This window comes from Monoraphidium neglectum (genome assembly GCF_000611645.1).
Source record: "Monoraphidium neglectum strain SAG 48.87 unplaced genomic scaffold scaffold00562, whole genome shotgun sequence".
NCBI lineage: Eukaryota > Viridiplantae > Chlorophyta > Chlorophyceae > Sphaeropleales > Selenastraceae > Monoraphidium > Monoraphidium neglectum.
This window is the reverse complement of record NW_014013066.1, coordinates 3213-24601: the sequence shown is the minus strand read 5'-3', so window position 1 is coordinate 24601 and position 21389 is coordinate 3213. Positions and strand designations below refer to the sequence as shown.

The window sequence follows — 21389 nt, the reverse complement described above, 5'->3', positions numbered from 1 at the left end:
AGGGGCCCAGAATCGCTCGCAACCTCTGGGCAGCGCGCGTGTTGGCGTGGCCGTTACACAGGGTGCCGCATCAATCTTGCAGGTGCACTGTCACGCAGGTGCTGCTTTGGTGCATGAGCACCTGCTGCAGGCCGTGGCGCCCACTCATCAAGCGCGCGATTGCAAGCTGATTGCATGCGGATCACACGCGCCCGCACCATGCGCCCGGGCCACACCGGGGGTCGGCTCTCACGGGGGAGGGGGGGGTCCAGGCGTCGCTGCCAGCTCGTCATGATGCGGGCATGACGGGCAGCCTGCTGCAAACAACGCCGTGGCGGGCGCCACCCAGTTCAAGGAGGAGCAGCAAAGCCAGCCGCTGCCCGCACGGCCTCAAGCGGTGAGCGGTCTGGTGCACGTTCAGCTCAAGACACTTGCAGATTTGACCACCCTTGAATTAAGCGCTCGGAGGGAGGGGTTTGCTTGTTTGAGGGACTGCCGGGCCGACACCTGGCAACCGCTTTGACGGCTACGGGGCGGCAGGGGTTGCAGCCCAGCAGCCGCCGGCCCCAGGATGGCACAAGCAACGGCGCCGCAGGCCCGCGCCCGGTCCATGCGTGCGTGAAATCACTCTGAGTCGTCCATGTCTGTGGCCTCGCTGCACACGTCACCATCGGTGTCGACATCATCGTCGTCGGCGCCCCTCACGCCGGGCAGCTTCCCGATGGTTGCCAGCAGACCGTCGGGGGCGGCGGCTGCGCGGCTCGGAGAGAGAGGGTTTGGGCAAGCGGTTGGGGGAGGCTTGATGGACGGCGGCGCGGAGTAGATCCATTGCAAGGGGTGACCCTGAGAAGAGGGGCTTGAGCCATGCTGCAAGATGGGGGGCAACAGCTGTGAGGCCACCGCAGCTGAGGGCGCACCGCACCTGGGTCTGTGAGCATCGCAGCAGCGCCACCGCCGCCGCCGCCGCCGCCGCCGCCGCCGCCACCGCCGCCGCTCTCCCCGCCAGTCGCGGTCTCCTGGAGCCGCGCCTGCGCACGAGGGGGGCCGGCGGCACCAGCGTTCAGCACGGCACTGGCCCGGGAGGCTTTCGTGCCTCGCCCTTGCTCTATAATCTACACCACATTGAGCAGCAGGCATGCTACCAGATCAGATCGGGTCTAATCAGAGCAGGTATCTTCAGGCCGACCCTGGCCGCCACCTGCATGGCGGCGTGCTCCCTGAGGATGATGGCCTGCAGCGCCTGCAGCTCCCTCTGGCTGCCCAGGATCTGGTCCAGGGGGACCTGGGGTTTAGGGGGTGTAGGAGATGAGGAAGGGTTTTGGGGGAGAAGGTGTTAGCGAGGCGGCGGGGTGGAGGGCGCGCGATCGACAGATTGCGAGATCGGCCGCAGGCGTCTTGAGAAAGGCAGCATGCCGTCACTGGCCCCACTCGTGGGCGGCCTGCGACCCAGCCAGCACCTCGCGCGACGCTCCTCAACGCCACGGTGGTCGCATCCCATCGCCCGGTGCGCAACCGACGCCCTGGGCAACAGCTCAACGCGACGGCGCGCAGTCCTGTTCGCTGTGCAGGCGCCCCCCCTCCCCGTGCAATGGTGGCGAGCGACGCTGTTATTTTGACACCCCCTCCCCCTCGCGCCTGGTCCAAGTACTCTGGTCCCCTCACGGCCGCCTCCTGCAGCACGTTGAAGGTGCGCACGGCCTGCGCTCGCGGGCGCACGCGTGTAAGTGCACGCATGTCAAATAGGAAGAGCAGGCCGCGGATGAGGTTGGATCATCAGGGCAGCGCAGGGCGCAGCTGCGATCGAGGGGCCGCAAAGTTTGACGCTGCGTGTCGGCCGCGGTGCCGAGCCGCGGTGAAGAGGATTATGCTGCGGCTGGGGGGCTGGGCGCGGTCAACACATCAGCGGGGCACAGACTGGCCCAAGCGGTGACATGCGCAGCGGCGGGTGCCGGCCACACCTGAGCGTAGGAGGCCTTGTCCAGGGACGCGGAGCTTCCCGGCAGCTGCTGCTTCTCCAACCACGACTGGGAAGTGTGGTTGGTTGGGCGCACGCCATGAGGGGGGCAGGGCGGGATGCAGGCGTAACGCTCATGCGCCAGGGGCCCCTCGGGGGGAGGGAGAGGGCCGCATGCTCCAGGAGCAGGGCAGCCACGGAAGGGGGTCCGAGGGCAAGGCACGTGATGGTTCATGCACAGCACCCCTTCGCCAGGTGCGCGATGATGTTCCCTTGAGTGCTGCGCTGCCACCTGGCACAGTGGCCGCACCGCTGTCGCGCGGGCGTCCTTCGTTGGACCCCAACCGCGCTGGCCCGAGCGGCGGTGCGCACCTGCAGCAGGCCCCTCATCTCCTCCCACACCGTCTGCAGCTGCAGCTGGTTGCCTAGGCCGTTCACCACCTGGCACCAGGAACATTGGGATGGAAAGAAGGCGTTAAGAAAACCAGTGTGCGTAATCCATTCGCACCGTGCAGCAGCAGCGCGTACCGGTGGCACGCAGCATTGAGGAGAGCAGCGTGACGCGGGGCCCCCGCGCACGCGCGCACCTGCAGCAGCGACCGCTCCCACTGGCCGCCGGACGCGAAGAGTCCGGCCGCCTTGTCGGTGCGCAGGGTGCCGTGCAGCTCCCAGATGCAGCCAGCCAAGCCCTGGCGGGAGGGAGCGGATGTGAGGACGGGAGTGATCAGGTGGTGATCTGTGCTGCAGAGAAGGCACCGAATTTCCAGGTCTGCACGTTGGGGATCGTTGGATTGCCGCCCAAAATGGCACCACCCCCAAAACAGCTGGCGGCCACGCGCAGTGGCGCCGCTACTCAGCCCGCCTCGCCCGCCGCGGGACCACGGCAACGCACACCAAAAAATCACAGCGCCGAAGCCTGTGGGTCCATCTAGGCGGCATGTGGATGCCTATCGCGTCGCATCTGAGGACCCCGCGCGCTGCGGTCCCACCTGGATGGTGTCCGCCTGCCGCACGCGCCGCTGCCAGTTCTTGCGCTGCGCCCGCCACCGGTTCTCGACCAGGCTCCATGGCACCTGGCGGAGGGGATTGGGCACGCGCCACGCATACTCTGAGCTCTCGTGACGCCGTCGGGGGGCCCTGACGCACACGTGTTGGTACTATTTGGCTGCCGCAGCGCGCTCCGCGCCCTGCGACAGCCCGCAGTGCCTGGACGCCCCTGGGCTGGCTGCACCACCATTGCCCTCCCTCCCTCTTTCCCGCAGGACGGCGCTCCTCACCAGCATGCCCACACTTCACATGCCCCAGCAGCATGACTACTTGCGCATACACAACAAACATGGATTGACCGAGGCTGAGGGTTGTGGGCGCCAGCGCCGCCCCATAAGGCGACCCCATGCTGCACCTGCTCCTCTGTCGCGGCCAGCTCCTTCCGCATCAGCTTGATAAAGTCCTTCAGCTTCAGGGGGCCCCGCGCTGGACGCACGGTGAAGGGCCGGGGAGGGGCGGCGCGGGCGGGCGAGGGGCCCCTTGCAGGGTAGGCAGGCAGGGAGCGACGCGGAGCGGCAGGACCGTGCAGCAGACCCTGGGCATCCAACCTTTCTCAGACTGCTGCTGGTTCCGCTCAACCTTCAATCCGTGGCATGCTCCCTGACCAGACAACGACGACTTGTGGCGATAACAGAAGTCTGCAGTAGAGCGGTGCTCACCTCTAAACACAGACTGCTGCCTCTCCACCGGCCGCCCTGCCTGCCGTGCCAAACCGACGCCCCCCGCCTGCGCCGGCGTGCCGCTGCTTGGCCCCAAACCCGGCGCTGCGGGCGCCGCCGCCGGCGCTGCTGCCGCCCCTGCTGCTGCGGTGGCGGCGCCTGAGTCGCTCGGCCGCCGCGCGGCCGCACCAGGGCCGCTCGGTTCGTGTGTGTGGTGGGGGTGGTGCGCGTGGTGGGAGTGGGGGTGTGGGTGCCCCAGGGAGATCGGCGGCGGCGCATTGGCGGGCCGCAGGCCGGGGCCGAAGATGCGCCAGTTGCTCTGCGGGCGGCGCGAGGGGCGGGCGGCGGCGCACGCAGTTGTTGTGAGGGGACGGACGAGGGCGGGTTGGGGCGCACTGCTTCGAAGGCTCCATGTTGAAGGCTCCATGTACCTTGCAGAATGTTGACCCACCAACACTGTGCTCTACAATTTCACATACTTCAGTATGTGCTTAAAGGGTAAGGGGATCGTGGCACACAGGTGTGTTTGGATGCCAGTGGATTCCGTCCGCGTCCACCACAGCAGCAGCAGGACATGCGCAGCCGCGACGCCCGCCCTGCTTCAGCGCCCTCCTCACCCGTATCACCGCCAGGGCGGCCGCCGCCGCGTCGCGTGCGCTGCGCGCTCCCACTGCGCCGGCGAAGCCGGGCTCCCGCGCCAGCAGCTCTACCAAGTCCGGCTGGCCGGGCATGGCTGCTGCCGCTGCCACTGCTGCTGCGGCCGGCGCGGCTTCTGCCGCTGCTGTTGCTGCTGGTACCACCGATGCTGCTGCCTCAACCCTTGCTGTTGCTGCTGGTGCTGTTGGTGTGCCCTGCGTTGCCTCCGCAAGGGGTGCTCCCAGCACTGTGCCTGTTGGACTGGCTACAGCGCAGTGTCAGTTACGCCAAACGCGCCTAGCTGTGCTGTGTGGCGGCGCGCACGGCGCAAACGGGTTCAGGCGACCGCTGGTGCAGCAGCGCCGCCCAACAATGCCGCTGTGCTGCCAAGCCACGGGCCGTGCCTGCGCGACGCACCACCACCTCGTACAGGGAGGTTTCTAAAAGCTTTTATATGAAGCTGGTTCACCGAATCCCGCCAGCAAAGAAAGCCTGTCTGCAAGGGGATGTAGAGCTGGTTGATCTGGCACCTTTCTATAACATATCAACGTACGGCTGCATTGTCTTGTTTTTCGTGTTTATGTAATACAGACTTTTTCTAGAGCGCGTGACACTCGCTTATACCGGCACCTCAGTGCGTGCAGCACGCAAGTTCGCTGCGCGCAAAGGGGCGTGCTCCAGATCCGCTCTATACAATAGTAGGCTTTGTCACGTCATATCCGCTTGGACTCATTTGCGACCGGCTGCCCTCCGCTGTGGCGCGTTTCTGCTCTGCTCGGCAGCCGCCAGTGCCGCCCGCGCCAGTGACCTACACCACGACGCCGCGGCCCCGACCATCAGCGGCCGGAGCGTTGAGCGGCTCTGCCGCCGCTCCATAAAGCAGCAGGAAATCGCGAGTGGGGACGCCGTCGCCATGCCGAAGCAGCGCTCTGGTATCAAGGCGAGCGCCCCCGCCGCCGCTGCCGCCGCAGCCGGCGGCAGCAGAAGGCAGCAAGCGGTGGCGGCCAAGAAGCAGCGGGCAAAGAAGGCGGCCGGGAGCGGCGGGGGCAGCGGCGCGAGCGCGGCGCAGCTAATCGAGAGGGCGCAGCAGGCTCTAGGTTATGATGATTACGACTTGGCCCTGCAGGTGGGCGCAACTAAATCATTGCTGTAACTGCCATCCTCAAACGACCGACTTGGGCAAAGATTTCTTCCTGTACTGGAAAAATATGGTTCCAGCCGCCGAAGGGGGTTGCATGCAAAGCGCTGCACCGCTGCATCGCCTGGAGAAGACGAGCCCTGCTGCATGGCGTGACGCCCCGCCCCAAACGCGTGCGCCGCCTGCCCCGCACACCCTCGCCAGTGCCTGTCGGAGGCGGCCGCGCGGGAGCCCGAGAACGTTGAGGCTCTGGATGCTTACGGCTCGCTGCTCGCAGAGACAGGGCGCGCGGACGACGCCGTCATGGTGGGCGCCACCCACCCAGCACCGCGCTGCTGCGCTGCCTGCGGGCAACACAGGAACTGGCCGCCCCGCAGCACCTGTTGCCCCACTGATGACGTCATGCAGAGGAGGGGTGGCCGCCCACCTTTGCATGGAAAAGTGCGGCTTGTCTTGAGAGTACACGAGGAAGAGTGGTGTCTGCGCCAGACTCCTGGCCATCAAGCACAGCAGCTGTAGCAGCAATACCGGGCCTTGGCGGTTGTTGCCCTGTATGCCAACGGCGTCCGCAAATGGGTGCCTGCGCCTCTCCCCTTGCAACGGCCAGGTCCTGCGGCGAGCGGTGGAGCTGTCGCCGGACGCAGGGTTTGAAAAATACATGTACCTCGGGCAGGTGGGTCAGGCCAGTGGTTCCAGATCCTGGCACATGGGTGTAGTGAGGGTGCTTGCAGGTGGCAGGAATGCCATTTGGGTGGGATGAGCAACGGATGCATGGTGTTCGCTGTGTAATGTGCAATGCAGAGCAGATCTAAGGTGCTGCCCAATGGCACACTACGCGCCTCTGATCACTATCAAATCCGTTGCTGCTGCTGCTGCTACTGCTGCTGCTGCTGCTGCCCCAACCAGCTGCTGGAAGGAGAGGAGGGCCTCGCTGCCACCCGCCGCGGCGTGGAGGTTCTGTCGGCCCAAGCAGACGCCGCGGCAGCAGCGGCCGCATCCGGCAGCGGCAGGCGCAAGGGCGGCGGCGTCGCAGGCGGCGAAGCGGGGGAGCTGAAGCAGCAGCTGTGCTCAGCGCTGTGCAGCCTGGCGGAGATGACCATGGCGGCGGCTGGCAACTTGGAGGAGGTGGGTGGCTTTTGCCGCCATCCCTGTACCGCAAGCGCCATGCTGGCTGAGCACCGCTTTTCTGCATCCATTGTGCACAGTGGTTGTGCCAAATCACCTCCAAGAGACTGACATGTCCGCGCCCGGGACCAAACGACACATTGTAGGCGGCAGAGGAGGTCGCGTCATTGCTGCAACGAGCCCGGTCAGCGGACGCTTCGAGCCCTGAGCCCCTGCAGGCGCTGGCCAGCCTGCGCTATGAGCAGGTAAGGTCTGACCGGCGGTTGGATCAAGACATGCGTTGCATGCCAGTTGCATCATGCAGGCAGACACATCACCTTTACAAACAGCCCTGTGCCGCGAGAGCGCCCGCCTGGACTCATCCACGCTTGGTTTTCCATCCAGCCCCCGTCCGTCGACCCCCTGTACCCCGGGCCTCTCCCACTCGCCCCTCGGCGCCTCTCAGGGGCGCCAGGACGAGGCGCTGGCGCTGCTGCGGGAGAGCATGGCCCTCTGGTTCAAACCTGAGCGGTCGGAGGACGACGAGGACGAGGATTTGGATGAGGAAGGTGACGAGGAGGGCGGTGAGGGTTCCGAGCGTGACGACGATGGTGATGAAGAGTTGGGGGATGTGGCGGCGGCGGCGGCAGCGGGCAAGGGCAAGGGCGGGCGGCGGCGGCGGGGCAGTGACGGCGCAGCGGCGGCGGTCGTCAAGCCTCGGACGATGAGCGAGGACCTTGGGGAGGAGGACATGGGTGGCGACGACGACGACATGGGCGGTGAGCAGGGGGAGTGCGGCCTCAGCGCGCGTTTGGGGGGAGGATAGTTCCGTAGCAAACCACACAGGGTGGGCGAACAGCAGAGGGTCACGGGTGGAGCCAGAGGGTGGCATGCTCGTGTGCTATAGGGGTGCATGAGGGTGGCAGCCGGCATGCAGCAGGCCTGGTGCAACGGATGTCGCGTGGCAGCGGTCATATCTCCCTCCTGTTCACGCCGTGATGTACATGATCCAAAACACCGGTCCCCCTCTTGTACCTCTCAGGCAGTGGTGACTGGGTGGATGCTGACGAGGAAGACGACCTGCCTTCTTTCGAGTTCAGGTGGGAGTTGGCCCCAGATGTGACGACTTTGACCGACTAGATCCGACCGGCACACGCTTGGTTGCCAATTTTTGGGACGAGGGCCGTGATTGAAGACTTTGAATGGTGGCTGGATGGCGCTGATTGCCTGCATTACGACCGGCCCCTGGCATTTGCCGAGCACCGCATGTGTCCACCGTCTCACAGTGTTGTTTGTAGCCTGGAATCTTTCTTGGCACTAAGTACTCCTGCATGCGCACCACGACGCCAGGTTTGAGTGCGCCAAGCTGCTGCTGGAGCTGGATGAATCAACCGACGCCGCCGTGCAGGTGGGTGGCGGGGGCGGGGGTGGCTGTGTTTGTGGGGCTGCAGAGCAGCGGGCAGGCACAGATCAAGCGGTGACGCACAGCACACGCCGCATGTGGTCGACGTCCGCGCCCTTTTTGCATCCCACAGTCCCCGTGCGTCAAATCACAGGGGCACGCTGTCTGCATGGGCTGATGACGGCACTCTGCCTGTATCCCTCGCCGTTGCCTGGCTCGCATGCTCGCCCCTGGACATGTCTGGATTCCGCGACCCGCAGCAGGCAGCCCTCGAAATCGACCCGCAATCCGCCCGCACGCAAACCCAGGTCTTGGAGGAGATGATAGCGGAGAACGACTCGGTGCCCGACGTGTGGCACATGCTGGGCCTGGCCTACTACTCTGGCGGGCTGCTGGATGAGGCCCAGGAGGCGGCAGACCATGGGGCAGGCCTGCTGGCGAAGCAGAGGGGCGGCGCCCACAAGGGCGGCAGGGGGGGCGGCAAGAAGGGGAGGGCGGAGGAGGGCGAGGAGGCGTGCGACGACGTGGCGGCTGCTTTTGAGGATTTGAAAGCGGCGATCGCAGAGGCGAGGGGTGCACTTGAGGGGGGCGTGGGGGGAGGTGGGGCATGAGGCGAGTGCCTTGCCTGCTTGTGGGGCCGGCGAGAGGCTTGTTGCAGTGCGTTGCAGTTGGCATCCTCCCTTTTGTTATGCGTGTGTTTTCATGCCTGCTACTTGTATGACGATCTGATCCATGTTTCAATGCTGAGTGTTATGCCACGACGTGGGTCGCTCACCGGCCAAGTAAGAAACAATCTCCCTGTGGGCCTCTGGCCACAGGACAAGCAGCAGGGCCATGGCTAGACATAAGCAAAGTGTGGCACTGGCAGGGGGCTCCGGGGGCAAGTGGGTGCTGTGGGGCCTCAGGGCCGCAGCAATGCGGTCGGTGTGCAAGACGCGGTCATGCCCGCATTCGCCTGCAGCATTAGTCTGTTATGGTAGTGCATGAGATGGTGATGTGTTGACAACTGCTTCTGGCTTGTGTGCACCAGCTACTCTGCTGCGCAAGGTGCTATGCCTTGCATAACCGCTGCATCGGGTGTTGGAAGTCAGTGAAGACTCGATTCCCTCCGCATGTCACCTTGTGGACACTTGAGGATGTCGATGAGCCCTCAGAATCCGCTGACACTATCGTCACCTCTGTTCAGGATCCATTTGCAGGTCCCCAGCGCCGAGCTCCTGACTAGCTTGACTGACGGCGGGACCAGCTTGGAGCAGCTGGTTGGCCTGGCGCAGATGGAGTGCGATGTTTCAATCGTCTTCACCAGCACATTGGGACGGTGTCGCTGCTCCGCTGTGCTGCACTTTCATTCAGGGAACCTGTGAGAAGTTGCCACAATTGCCGTGTGGGTGTCTACGGTGATGGGCTCCTCCAGTCACCACAGTGTAACGACGTGCTCCTCACTGCATGCGACTTCTGTGTATTCTCAGGGAACCTCTGAGACGAACAAGAAATGCTTGCTGCATGGCCCGCAGAAGGGCTGGTGCGCCAAGTGACCAGTCAAAGCGTGCATCCGATTGGATCTCGCCCAGGCTGTGCATCGCGCGTCATATACAGTATCGGTCACACGTTGCAGTCGTCGCTTGCTTTACGAGTATGCTGTAATATTCCTTCGTGCAATTCTACATGTACATTGCCTTGCTGCGTCTCCTGCTGGCGCTTTAGGGCATGCCGATCTAGATCGCGTTTCAGCTGGGGACCAGCGACCGCACTGCTGTCAAGGTGCTCGAGCTCTTCCATTGCGTCCTGCTGTCGGGCCGGGGGCTGCGGTGGGTGCAGTTAGTGTGGGACGCCGCCTGCCGTGTCTACGAAGCACCCCTCTTTGGTAATCGTTTTATCCCTCTGACGGCACTTGCATGTCCGGATTCGCTCTCGTGTTGCTTGGATTAGCAGGCTCTTGGACCCCTGGACATGCTTTTTCAAGGATGCCAAGCTTCCCCAGGGCTTTGGGGCAGGCTGGCGGCATGCGCTCTGCACCTGCATGGACGGGCGCAGCACCAAGCGTGGCGGCTGCAGCATTCCGTCGCTCAACATGTCGTGCAGCACGCGGCAGCAGGGGACCCACGGCTGGTTCACGCCGCTGGGAGCGGTGATACAGTGCCCTCCCTGGGCGTCATCGAGGACGGCAGCAGCAGCGCCGACAGCAGAGGGGGGCAGAGCAGTGTGGTCAGCAGCTTCTGGGAGCGCAGCAGCAATCGCAGCAGCAAAGGAAGCGGCAAGGAGGCCGGAAGCAGTGGCCGCAGCAATAGCGGTCCACGGGTCAGTGGCGGTGGTGGGGGCGCACAACGGATCTGGGGCGCAGAGCAGCCAGCGCCCTTGAGCCAACGCAAGGTGGGGGTCTGAATGCTGCCCTGTGTCGGACAGTGGCGCAGCCCAGATCCGCTGGACTGGGTGCTGTTGGTTATACTCCAGTGGTTCTACTGCTGTTGTGTTCACCCCTTGTGCAAGTGCTGATTGGTTCTGATCACGCCTGGGCATCCTTTAACGCTGCCGTCACTCCCAATTGTCATGCCAATTCACAGGCCCCCAGCGCCGAGCTCCTGACCAGCTGGCTCAATGGCGCCACCAGTCTGCAGCAGCTGGTTGACCTGGAGCAGCAGCACGGCGGCATCTTCGACGCCATCCACATAGCAACGTCGTTCAAGCGATCGGCGAACCTGATCTGCGACTTGGGCCAGCCGTCCAGAGACTTTCATCCACTCATGCAGCGGCTGTGGGAACGGCTGCAGCCGCAGCTTGGTGACTGCACTACCCGCGGGCTTGCCGACATTGTGTGGGCATGCAGCAAAGCGTCGTTTGCAGAGGCCCCGCTGCTTGACAAGTGCCTCAAGCAGTTTGCTGGCGCGGCAGCGGACGCTGAACCACAGCACCTGTCAAACGCACTTTACGCAGCCGCTCTGCTGTCGCGTTTGAAGTACACCATGAACAAGCAGCATGCAGTCCAGCTGGTGGAGGCGTTGGTGCAGCAGGGGCAGGCAGCCAAGCCACAGGACCTGTCCATCACACTGTGGGCTGCGGCCACCATGGGGCTGTCGCTGCCAGAGCAGCAGGCGCAGCAGCTGGTGGAGGCGTTGGTGCTGCAGCGGCAGGCAGCCAAGCCTCAGGACGTGTCCAACACGCTGTGGGCGGCGGCCACCATGGGGCTGGCGCTGCCGGATCAGCAGGCGCAGCAGCTGGTGGAGGCGTTGGTGCAGCAGGGGCAGGCAGCCAAGCCTCAGAATTTGTCCAATACGCTGTGGGCAGCGGTCACCATGGGGCTGTCGCTGCCAGAGCAGCACGGGCGCCAGCTGGTCGAGGCGTTGGTACAGCAGCGGCATGCAGCCAGGCCACAGGAGCTGTCCAACACACTGTGGGTGGCGGCCAGCATGGGGCTGTCGCTGCCACAGGAGCAGACACAGCAGCTTGTTGAGGCGTTCGTGCAGCAGCGGCATGCAGCTAAGCCGCAGAACCTCTCCAACACTCTGTGGGCGGCCGCCACCATGGGGTTGCCGTTACCCAAGCAGCAGGCACAGCAGCTGGTGGAGGCTATGTTGCAGCATCGGCAGGCAGTCAAGCCGCAGGATGTGTCCAACACGTTGTGGGCTGCGGCGAAACTGGGGCTGTTGCCGCCAGAGCAGCAGGTGCTACAGCTGGTGGAGGCGCTGGTACAGCAGCGACGTACAGCCAAGCCGCAAGAGCTATCCAGCACGCTGTGGGCGGCAGCCACCATGCGGCTGTCGCTGCCAGAGCAGCAGGCGCAGCAGCTGGTGGAGGCTTTGGTGCAGCAGCGGCACGCAGCCAACCCGCAGGACGTATCCAACACGCTGTGGGCAGCGGCCACCTTGGGGCTGTCGCTTCCAGAGCAGCACGTGCAGCAGCTGGTGGAGGCGTTGGTGCAGCAGCGGCAGCCACCCAAGCCACAGCAGCTGTCCAACACGCTGTGGGCGGCGGCCAAGCTCACGGCAAACTTCACAGCTGCTCGGCGCGTGGCAACGCTGCCAACGCCTGTGGAGTCTGCTCTGCTGAAGCTAGCAGACGCCGCTGGCAAATTGCGGCTTGTGGAGGGCATGATCCCGCAGGAAATCAGCAACAGCCTGTGGGCGCTGTCAGAGTTGGGCATGCGCCCGGAACAGCTCGTGGCGCTGCTGACAAGAGCGGCGCTGCAGCGGGCGCCAGACATGGATCTGCAGCACATCAGCAACACGGCGCTCGCAGCAGCCAGGCTGGGCAGTTTTGAAGCGCCGCTGTATGTGGCTCTTGTGGCTGCTGCGCAGCAGCACAGGCATGCATCCATCCTGAACGCCCAACAGATCTGCAACCTGTGCTGGGCTGTGGCCGTGGCAGACCAGCAGCAACTGGCGCAGCAGGTCGTGGCACTGTGCAAGCAGCTGGCGGGAAGTTGCTTGTTGGAGGCGGGGTTGACTGGAGCTGAGCGCAACCAGCTGTGGCAGGTGCATCTTTGGCTACTGGACTGTAAGCCAGGCAGCGGCGGGCTTGCAGGCACATTGTCGGCGCAGCAGATGCAGCAGTGCGGGGATGAGTGGGAACTGATGCTGCAGCGGACGGCTCAGCAGCACAGGACAGTGTTTGAGCAGAGCGTGTTTGCATGTGCACAGCGCCTGCCAGGCCTGGCCGCCTGCTGTCAGGAGGCGCGCACAGAGGATGGCGCCTATAGCATTGATGTTGCCGCGACGCACACGGCCTCCAAGCAGCGGCTGGCCATCGAGGCGGACGGCCCGCACCACTTTCTGCTGCCAGGCAGGCAGCTGACGGGGGAGACGCTGGCGCGCAACAGGGCGCTGGCGGCGCGCGGCTATGCAGTGGTGTCTGTGCCCTGGTGGGAGTGGGCGGCGGTGGACGGCGCGGCTCTCGAGGGCCACCTGCAGAGCAAGGTCGAGGCGGCTCTCAGGACTGGCGGCCCAAAGGGCGGTGGCGGTGGTTGTGGCGCACCGCAGCTGGGGAGCGCGGCCACCCCAGCAGCACCATGGATCCAACGCAAGGTGGGGTATGCAATGCCGCCCTGTCTCCGACAATGGCGCAGTCCACACGCTCTGGACTGGGTGCTGTTGATTCCCTCCACCCGTCTCCTTCGGCATATGCAGTGCCAATTGCCCTTGACATCCTTGAACGCTGCCGCCCCATCAAATCCCATCCATCACGATTTCAGGCCCCCAGCGCAAAGCTCCTGACCAGCTTGATCAACGGCGCTACCAGCCTGGAGCAGCTAGTCGGCCTGGAGCAGCGGCACGGCAGCGCCTTCGACGCCATCCACATAGCAACGTCGTTCAAGCGATCGGCAAACCTGGCCCGCGACCTGGGCCAGCCACCCAGCGATTTCTACCCACTCATGCAGCGGCTGTGGGGACGACTGCAGCCGCAGCTTGGTGACTGCAACATGCGCGAGCTTGCCAACATTGTGTGGGCATGCAGCAAGGTGTCGTTTGCAGAGGCGCCGCTGCTGGACGAGTGCCTGGAGCAGCTGGCTGGTGCGGGAGCGGACGCCAACCCACTGGATTTGTCAAACGCACTTTACGCGGCGGCTCTGCTGTCGCGTTCGAAGTACACCATGAACAAGCAGCACGCGCAGCAGCTCGTGGAGGCGTTAGTGTCGCAGCGGCAGGCAGCCAAGCCCCAGGACGTGTCCAACACGCTGTGGGCGGCAGCCACCATGGGGCTGTCGCTGCCAGAGCAGCAGGGACGACAACTGGTGGAGGCGTTGGTGCGGCAGCGGCAGGCAGCCAAACCGCAGGAGCTGACAAACACGCTGTGGGCGGCGGCCAACATGGGGCTGTCGCTGCCATACCAGCATGCGCAGCTGCTGATGGATGCATTGGTGCAGCAGCGCCCAGGCCCATCAGGTTCCTTGCCGGCAAGGAGGGCGTGGCCTGCACCGCCGCCTGTGAGGCGGCGCACCAGGCGGTAGCCGGCTGCAAACATGGGGCTGCTGCTTCCAGGGCAGCAGCAGCCCCACGGTCAGCAGCCCCGCGGTGTGCCGCCAGCTCAGCAGACGCAGCAGCTGGTGGAAGCATTGGCGGAGCAGCGGCAGGCACCCAAGCTGCAACACGCTGTGGGCGGCAGCCGAGCTCAAGGCAGGCTTGACAGCGGCACTGTGCACGACAATGTTGCGAGGTCGCGGCTCTGCTCATGCGCACAGCCGGCGGCACAGCTGGTGGCAGCAGGTCTACAGCAGGCGCCATGTCAGCCATGGATACGCAGCACATCACGGCGCTCTTAGCAGCCAGGTTTGTTGTCATTGAAGCGCCGTTGCATGTGGGTGTTGTGGCTGCTGCTCAGCAGGATAGGCACGTATCCACCCAAACGCCTGACAGATCTGCAATCTGTCCTGGTTTGTTTCCGTGGCGGACCAGCACCAACGAACATGCGAGCAGGAGCTGCAGAGTACCACACCGATCGTGACATGCCTTTTTTAATCTGTTGGCTGCGCTGGGCTTGTGTGGTGCTGCAATCAGCAAGTAGGGGTTGCACAGGATCTTGTTGCCGACATGCAGTACTGGGGGACCCACAATAGATTTTACTTGCATCAGGCATTGGCCCCATTCCATCCATCAGCTGCCGTCCATAGGCTACTCACTCCCACTGCCGCTGCGTCGCCTCCGCTTGTGCTCGTTGTGGTGGTGCCGCTCCCGCCCCTTCTCGCGCCCGCGCTTGCCGCCTGGCGACCCGCTGCCGCCGCTGTGAGAGGGGGACGGCGGCGACGCAGAGCGGCCCCTGCTGCGCTCCTGCAGGCCGCCGTTGTGCTCGCGGCCCCGGTCGCGGCCCCTGCTCCTGCTCCGGCTCCTCTCGCGGCTCCTGCTGCGGCTCCTGCTGCGGTCGCGGTCGCGGTCTCCACCTCGGTCACGCCTGCCGCCGCCGTGGCTGTCGCTGTCGCTGCCGCTGTCATCGCTGCTGCTGTCGGACGATGAAGAATCGTGCCGCCGCTTTTTCTTCTTTCCTTTCTCTTTCTTGTGCTTGGTTTTCTTCTCCTGTGGTAAAGGTGTTCGCAGCTGCCAGTAAGAGCAACAGCAACGGTATAACCTGCTCTGCCGTGCTCACTGCCTATGCCTCCGTTGGCTAGTAACCATGGTTGAAGCGGCAGTGAGGAGCCAGCCCGTGCAGAACAAACACATAAATGCAGTGCAGCGCGAACAACGCACTCTAGCGCTTGCCTGCAGAACAACCGCACACAATCAGACACACAACCGCACCTTGCGCTCCTTGTCCTTCTTCTTCTTGCTGTGCTTTTCCTTCTTCTGCTTCTCCTTCTTGACTTTTTTGTGCTTGCCGCTCCGCTCCCGCTCTGCGAGCGCCGCTGGCGGCCGCGCGTGCTGCTCCGCCAGCGCCAGCGCCTCCAGCCGCGCCTTCTTGTCCTCCCTGGCGGGGTGAGGGGGGAGTGAGGGCGATGGCTGAGGGGGATTTGCTGACGGACATCCTGCTGCAGACTTTGTTGATGACCGATTATGAGGGAAGAAGCGCTGGAGTGAGTGACGCGCCGAGCGCCATCTGCGCTTCCCAACCGCTCCATAGCACTCACTGCTCAAGCTTCTTGGTCATATGCTTTTCGAGCTTGGCCAGGGCTGACTGCGCAAGAGGTGTGAACAGCCGGAGTGGGTACAGCTGGTGACGTGGGTGAGCATGATACAAACCGAAACCATGCACAGAGAGAAGCAGCATGGCCTAGCAGGGGTTTGGTATGACCATTCATGGCATGTGCGGTGAAATGCTAGCCTCTGGAGCGCCACGCAGGACGTCGCATGCACGCCGCGCCATGTCGCATGACAGCTCGCGGGCACACCCGCCTCCGTCGAATGCAGCCGCAATCAATCCTCGCGCGGCTCACCGCCTGAAACTCAGCCCTGGTGGCCTCAGAGACTTGCGGTGGCTCTGGTTTCTCGGGATGCATTGTGCCGCCTGCTGCTCATGCCACTGCAGGCTACAGGGCGAGTTGCGGAGCGGCCCACTGCGGCCGCACTATGCTGATGCTGAGCTGTGCAACTCGCGCTCAGGTCTTCTGCGGCTCCCAATGATGGGCGAGGAACTGCTCAACCTGTTCCCGCGTCTTATACTCCTACGAGCAGAGATCTTTCCGTGCTGCGCTGGCTGGATGGCGGGCCAGAGATCACGCTCAAGTCGATGCACGATAGAACGCAGCTGAATACGCCATGCAGGCGTGTTGATTATGGCTTAAATGAAGCACTTTCAGATCAAGCACGCTCCCGGAACGCTGAGCGGTGCCGCTTTCTATGCCCGGCAAGCTAGCTCGCCGTGAGAAAACGTTGCGATTTGTGATCCGGGTGATTTATTGTTTGTACCGACCTCAACCAGCCCACGCTTCAACCGCATTGCATTGTCATTCTCGCGCTGTCGCCCAACCGGCCGTCTGGCCGTGCTGCGCCCCGCGCGCTGCACTGCAGCTCCGCGACAGGTGCACCCCCGCTCCACACCTCAATAAAAGGCGAAGGAGACAAGCGCGGGTGCTTAAGGCGCCCTTGCAGCAACATCAGGCTAGAGACGAGCGCCCGGCGCGCCTAGCGAGCTTGCTGCTCCTCACGCGCATTCCCGCCACGTGCCGCACAGCAGCTGCCAGGCAAGCTTGCTGGCAGGCAGGCAGCGCCGCCAGGAAAGCGCTTCCTGCGGCAGTATCCTGTTCTACACATCACCCTGGCTCTGGTTCTGCCTGCAGCAGTGACCAGCAGCAGGAGCAGCAGCCGCGGCGGCAGCAGCGCAGCAGCGGCAGCAGCAGCACAAGCAGCGGGAGCAGGGATGATTGAGGTGATCCTCAACGATCGCCTGGGCAAGAAGGTGTGGCGGGTGCTTCGGGTTGGGGACCCCTGCTGCGTGCGCCATTGCGCCACAGCCTGCAGCCGCCAAATCAGCTGGCTGGCGCAAATGCGCCTCATACGTGTTTTGCCCACGCAGTTTCCAGTGTGGCTCGCAGCGGTGGTGCGGCCAGACTGATTGCGTTTTCATGCTGTGCCTGGTCGGGTGTCTAGCGGACACCCACACACATGGGCTCAGCCCAGCCCACCATCACTCCTGCCCAGTGCCAGGGACCACCTGCAACTCAACGCTGAAACTCCCCCACCCAGCGCAGGTGCGCATCAAGTGCAACGAGGATGACACCATAGGGGACCTCAAAAAGCTGGTGGCGGCGCAGACGGGCACGCGCCCCGAGAAAATCCGCATCCAGAAATGGTGCGCGCCGACGGCAGATCTTTGCCTGCGGCCTGCCTGTTTTCATGTCGCGGCGCGGCGGCGTCCTGCGTCAAAATTTGCAAGCCACACTTGCCAGCCTGCAGCCAAGGGCGTGGGTTACACAGTGGAGGCAGCGCCGCAACGCGCTGCACGCACTGTGTGCACCTCCAGCCACCGCGCCCGCGACAAGCGCGCCTTGACGGGAGGATGAAGGCTTCGCGTCTTCCTTGCCTGCCCCTGTTCTGGCCCACCTGTCAGTTTGTCCCTCAAACCTCCATCTCCACTGCCAGGTACACCGTCTACAAGGACCACATCACCCTCTCAGACTATGAGATCCACGACGGCATGGTGAGCGGCTGAGTGCTGACCCAGGGGCCGGGGTTGAGGCCTGCCTCTGGTTCGGCGCGGCCACTGGGGCGCTAAACCGATGCGACTGCGTCGACACGTGGCCGGAGCGCCGCGCCTGTGTCGCACATGAGGGGCTGCCTACAGGCAGGCATGACCTCAGCCTGGATTGGATCGCTGGCGATGACTGGACGCAAGCCGACCGCCCCGCTTCGCTCTTGTCGTCCCTGTATCCCTGCCAACCCTTCCCAGGGCCTGGAGCTCTACTACAACTGATCCTCATACCACAGCTGACCATGCAATGTCGAGTGCTCGCTGCCCCTGAAGTCGTGGAGCAAGCCTGGATGCGAAGTTGATAGAGGCCTGCTGGCGCGCTCTCATGCCGCTGGGTTTCTGCGCCGCTGCTTTGAAGCTCAGTGCATGGTAGAGCGCGCGCACCGTCGGTGCAAGAGGCAAACTGGCTCTGTCGTGCGCATTTGCCCTGCTCGGCTTGCAACGAGTAGATGTAAGTTCCTGCTCAAAGACTTGGGCTGGTCGGTATCATAGTGTTAGAATTGATTGTGCCAATTTTACACGTGAAGAAAGCCGGCAGGCTCTTGCGCGCTGTCTGCTACGCATGACACCCCCTTCTCTCACGGACAACGGCACGTGCGACGCTCGCACTTGAGCGGCCCCAGCCGCCACGCCTCCCTGTTGCAGCCAGCCCCTCCTCTGTGATACTCGATCAAACTTGCCGTCAATTCGCTGCCCGCTCTCTACAATTGCTGGCGTCATTGGCAGCGCGGCATGACACCGCCGGCCCAGGCCGCCTGCTTCAGCCGGCGCCGCCCAGTATGTACACCATCGTGGCCGCGACGGGCCCGACCAGCCCCTGCCACTCGCGGATCTGTCCCTCCAGCGCCCGCACGGCCGCCTGGGGCAGCAGGCCCGCGTCAGCGACCACGCGCCAGCGCATGGGGTGCCGCTCGCCGGGCAGCAGCACCGCCTGGTCGCCCACCGCGTCCGCCGGCTGGACCGCAGGCGCCGCCGCTGCCGCTGTCGCTGCTGCGGCCGCGGCCGCCGGCGCGGCGGCGACTGCAGTGCTCCCCAAGCTGCTTCGGCGGCCGGTGCTGCCTACATCCGCTGCCTGCTGCGTTCCTCCTCCTTGCCCTGCGCCGGTCCCCTGCTGCTGCTGTTGGTCCTGCTGCTGCTGCTGCTGCTGCTGCTGCTGCTGCTGCTGCGGCTGCGGCTGCTGCGCATGCAGCGCAAGATTCGGTGACACCCTCACCCCCGGCAGCTGCGACAGCGCCACCAGCGGTGCCGCGTCCAGCGCCGCCACCACGGTCGGGTCGATGCGCACCCACGCCTGCGCGACGAGGGCAGGCGGTGTGTGGCAGTAAGCGAGCGCGCGAGCGGCTCACCAGAAGGTGTGCGATTTGGTGCTCTGTCTGAGCGTACTGAACTTTCACCTCAGTCTTGCTGTACTTGCTTCAAAACTGCCACCACCCGACCACCACAGCCATCAAAGCACAGGCCTCGCCAGACAACCAAGTGCATTGACAGTTGGCCCCATGGGGACCCGGGGACTCACCTTTGCCTCCGGGCACAGAAGCTCGCTGGGAGCATACTCCGCTTTGTATCGCATCTTGGGGCAAGTGTGGATGTAAAATCCCATGTAGTACCACCGAAGCTGCGTGGAAGCCGCAGTCCCCGCCTCAGGCGCCCGACCGCCGCCCGCCGCGTGCGCCGCCGCCATCGCCGCCGCCAGCCACGGCGCCGTCGCCGCCGGCCGCTGCGGCGGCGGCTGGCCCCCGCGCGGCGAGCGCGTCTGCTGCTGCGGCCCACCTGCGGCCGTGGCGCTGGCGCTGGGGTCGCGCGGCAGGCCGCACGCGACCATGTGCTGCGCCACCCACTCGATTTCCAAGAGCGCGCTGATCTTGCCTGGGGCCAATGGTGCCAGGTCTGGGTCCCAATACAGGTACACGCTAGAGAGGCACCTGTGGGGGCGATAAGGGTGAGACCAGGGAGCGTGCAGGGGTTTTGGGCTAGGGGCTGTGTGAGGTTCGGCCGAGTCGAAGGTATGTGCCACCCCGAAACAGTTTAAAATGGAAGTTAGCATACGCACGGCTACTTGAGAGGTACTCAAGGGTTGTATCACTTCAGAAAACAATAACATCATATATTCCTGCCAGACATCTAGACAAGCAGATGTAGCCACGACCAGTACCCCTTAGAAGTGGTTGGGTGTGATCGTCACCACTGTACGGCACCCACCTCGGCAGTATGTCGACCACGCCGACCGCCACCAGCTTCCCGTCAAGGCGGTACTCCTGGTGAAAGCTGCCATAGCCGCAGGCCGGGGCCTCAGGGTCCTGCGGCGCAAATTAATAACCGCGTGTTCAGCTGGATTGTTGCGTATGTGCATGTGTGCATGCGCAAACGAGTGACAAGAGCACATGCATGTCCAATCACATCATCACATGGATGCCCATAACAACAGTGCATCACTGCCCACGCACAAACACAATGAAGCAAGCGTGCACATCATGAATGTAACACCTCGCCAGCAAAAAAACCCGCTGCTGAACGCGCGCACCCGCCCTGGCGGCACTGCGTCCAGCGGGGAGTCGACCAGGAACCTGCTGTAAGCTGAGGGGGTGAGCTTTGAGGGCGGGTCCTGGTGGACGGCGACCTGGGGGGGGGGGTCGGGTGCAGGGGCGTTCAGGGGTGTCACGAGGACGTGGGGCAGGTTGCGGCCAAACGCACCCGAGGAAGTGGAAGACCTTCCAACGTGCGCTGGGTGCCAAGCCAGCTGACGAGCAGCGTGGTGTGCTCAAAACAAGATGAGGGAGGGAGAGCACTCAACCTTGCCGTGCCACACCCAACCAAGCCTAGATACGGGTGAGCCCGCGTTCGCAACGCCCAGGAGCGGGCGTCGCCGGTGACGCACCGCCCACCTGGTACCGCTTGTACAGCTGGAAGCTCTCCTGCGAAAAGCGGGACGGTGTCAGCGTCACTTGAAACCGCCGCGGCTGCCGAGGCAAAGACCCCGGCACGATGGTGGCGACCGGGTCGCCCTCGCCCTCCTCCTGCTGCTGCTGCTGCTGCTGCTGCTGCTGTTGCTGCTGCTGCTGCTGTTGCTGCTGCTTACGATGCTTCCCCTGCCTGTGGTCGGCAGCTGCTATGAGCTTTGGGGGCTGCTGCTGAAGCTGCTTTGGCACCCCCACAGAGGGACCGCCGATCGACACCCGCGCCACCAATGCGTCTGGCCCCTGCTGCTGCTGCTGCTGCTGCTGCTGCTGCTGCTGCTGCTGCTGCTGCTGCTCCTGCTGCTGCTGCTGCTGCTGCTGCTGCTGCTGCTGCTGCTGCTGCTCTTGTTGCTGCTGCTCCGCCTGTCGCTGCTGCTGCTGGATATCCTGGCCGGCCGCCTCTTCACCTCCATCTGCGTCACCGCTGCCACCTCCTTCAGTTGCTAAGAAATTCAGGTGCCCCTTTGCTGCTGTTGCCACCAGCGCTACCTGCTCAGCCTCCGCCAACCGGTTGATTTCAGCTGCCAGCTCCAATGCGATTGCCTCTGCAAGTGCCTTTGCACCGCTGCCACCAGAGCTGCCGCTGCCGTTCAGCTTGGCGGCAGCCACAGCAATAGGGAACGCGCTGGGTGATGTCAGCAGTGTGCCGGGCGGAAGCTGCCTGAGCACCTTCTCGGGGGGCGCTCCCACCCTGACCGCAGGCGCAGCAGGGGCGGTGCTGTGCTCACTGCCACCGCCCTGCGCGCGTCGCTGCAACAACAGCTCTGCAGCCCGCTGCAGGAGCCGCTGTGCGGCCGCCTGCAGCTCTGATTGCGCGTCAGCTGCCTGCGGGGCCGCCGCGGCGACCGACCCTGCGCCGCTGCTGGCGGGGCGGCTGCGTTTCCTGCCCCGCCCGTCGTGCTCGCCC

At 64.4% G+C, this 21389-nt stretch overlaps 5 protein-coding genes across 5 annotated transcripts in view; 2 read left to right on the top strand and 3 right to left on the bottom strand.

Annotated features, from left to right (window-relative positions):
* Positions 1–603: 603 nt before the first annotated feature.
* Positions 604–4370, bottom strand: MNEG_4160 (hypothetical protein; the record flags this gene model as incomplete). The annotated part of the gene is made up of 11 exons (XM_014047368.1): positions 604–731; positions 902–1007; positions 1178–1261; positions 1642–1677; positions 1938–2003; positions 2306–2374; positions 2521–2622; positions 2923–3006; positions 3336–3406; positions 3640–3958; positions 4257–4370. The coding sequence occupies 11 exons, from the start codon at positions 4368–4370 to the stop codon at positions 604–606; spliced, it is 1179 nt and encodes a 392-aa protein (XP_013902822.1).
* Positions 4371–5188: 818 nt separating this feature from the next.
* MNEG_4159 (hypothetical protein) lies at positions 5189–13860 on the top strand (the record flags this gene model as incomplete). Its single annotated transcript, XM_014047367.1, has 12 exons — positions 5189–5401; positions 5618–5719; positions 6021–6086; positions 6320–6538; positions 6685–6783; positions 6984–7296; positions 7560–7617; positions 7868–7925; positions 8228–8509; positions 10002–10289; positions 10481–12937; positions 13105–13860. 12 exons carry the CDS (start codon positions 5189–5191, stop codon positions 13858–13860), a joined length of 4911 nt encoding a protein of 1636 aa, XP_013902821.1.
* Positions 13861–15124: 1264 nt separating this feature from the next.
* MNEG_4158 (hypothetical protein) lies at positions 15125–15488 on the bottom strand (the record flags this gene model as incomplete). The annotated part of the gene is made up of 2 exons (XM_014047366.1): positions 15125–15308; positions 15469–15488. The coding sequence occupies 2 exons, from the start codon at positions 15486–15488 to the stop codon at positions 15125–15127; spliced, it is 204 nt and encodes a 67-aa protein (XP_013902820.1).
* Positions 15489–16697: 1209 nt separating this feature from the next.
* Positions 16698–17750, top strand: MNEG_4157 (Ubiquitin-like protein 5; the record flags this gene model as incomplete). The annotated part of the gene is made up of 4 exons (XM_014047365.1): positions 16698–16736; positions 17029–17129; positions 17420–17477; positions 17727–17750. 4 exons carry the CDS (start codon positions 16698–16700, stop codon positions 17748–17750), a joined length of 222 nt encoding a protein of 73 aa, XP_013902819.1.
* Positions 17751–18288: 538 nt separating this feature from the next.
* Positions 18289–21389, bottom strand: part of MNEG_4156 (arginine-tRNA-protein transferase) — a gene marked incomplete at both ends in the record, with an annotated part of 4991 nt that continues 1890 nt past the window's right edge. Inside the window, 5 exons of the mRNA XM_014047364.1 lie at positions 18289–18819; positions 19045–19450; positions 19728–19825; positions 20050–20145; positions 20411–21173. Of these exons, the coding sequence (XP_013902818.1) occupies positions 18289–18819; positions 19045–19450; positions 19728–19825; positions 20050–20145; positions 20411–21173 (1894 nt within the window). The remainder of the gene's footprint in view (positions 18820–19044; positions 19451–19727; positions 19826–20049; positions 20146–20410; positions 21174–21389) is intronic.